At 61.4% G+C, this 612-nt stretch overlaps 1 protein-coding gene across 1 annotated transcript in view; it reads right to left on the bottom strand.

Moving 5' to 3' along the window:
* LOC103922284 (zinc finger protein 777-like) overlaps positions 1–612 on the bottom strand; it is a gene marked incomplete at its 3' end in the record, with an annotated part of 7,894 nt that overhangs the window by 1,886 nt on the left and 5,396 nt on the right. The window contains exon 5 of the mRNA XM_009330391.1: positions 3–58. Coding sequence (XP_009328666.1) covers positions 3–58 — 56 coding nt within the window. The remainder of the gene's footprint in view (positions 1–2; positions 59–612) is intronic.

Genomic DNA, 612 nt, shown 5'->3' with positions numbered 1-612 from the left:
TCCAGGGTGTCAGGGTCGTCCTCCTCCTCCTCCTCCGTCTTGATCACGATCCCGTCCTCTGCAGGGGAAAACCGGAACAGCATTAGGGTCATCGAGTGGGACGGGGTGGCTTTTTACACACCTGGGGGGCTGCTACAGAAACATCTGCATGGGCTTCTGCAGCTGTTTGCACCTGCCTGCCTGCTCTGCCCGACCACCCGGACGTGAGCCAGCTGCAGCCCGGAGCCCTGCGCCCTGGGACGGGGCACATCCTCTTCCAGTGGCAAGGTGAGCCCGCGCACCCCCCAACAGGGAGGACAGACAAACTGCCTCCTGGACAGGCTTCTTCGGAGAGAAGAAGTGCGGTGAGACCTGCCTGCCAAAAGGTTTTGCAATTTCGTGATGCTACAAGACGGGGGGGGTGGATGAAAGCGCCATCAATTTGCGAGGACTCGAGCGGCAGAGTGATTTCAGAGCAGCTCCATCTGCTGCCGTTTTGCTGGGCTACAACAATGCTCCCCACACCCGGCATGGCACTGCTCGACGGAAACAGAGAGCGGGGCTGTCGGGCTCCAGCTCCGCTCCCGAGGCAACGTGCCCAGCCTGGGACTGTCCCCTTCCTTCAGCCTCACT

This window comes from Pygoscelis adeliae, unplaced genomic scaffold, assembly GCF_000699105.1.
Source record: "Pygoscelis adeliae isolate BGI_AS28 unplaced genomic scaffold, ASM69910v1 Scaffold1148, whole genome shotgun sequence".
Taxonomy (NCBI): Eukaryota; Metazoa; Chordata; class Aves; order Sphenisciformes; family Spheniscidae; genus Pygoscelis; species Pygoscelis adeliae.
This window is presented reverse-complemented; position numbering and strand designations above follow the sequence as displayed.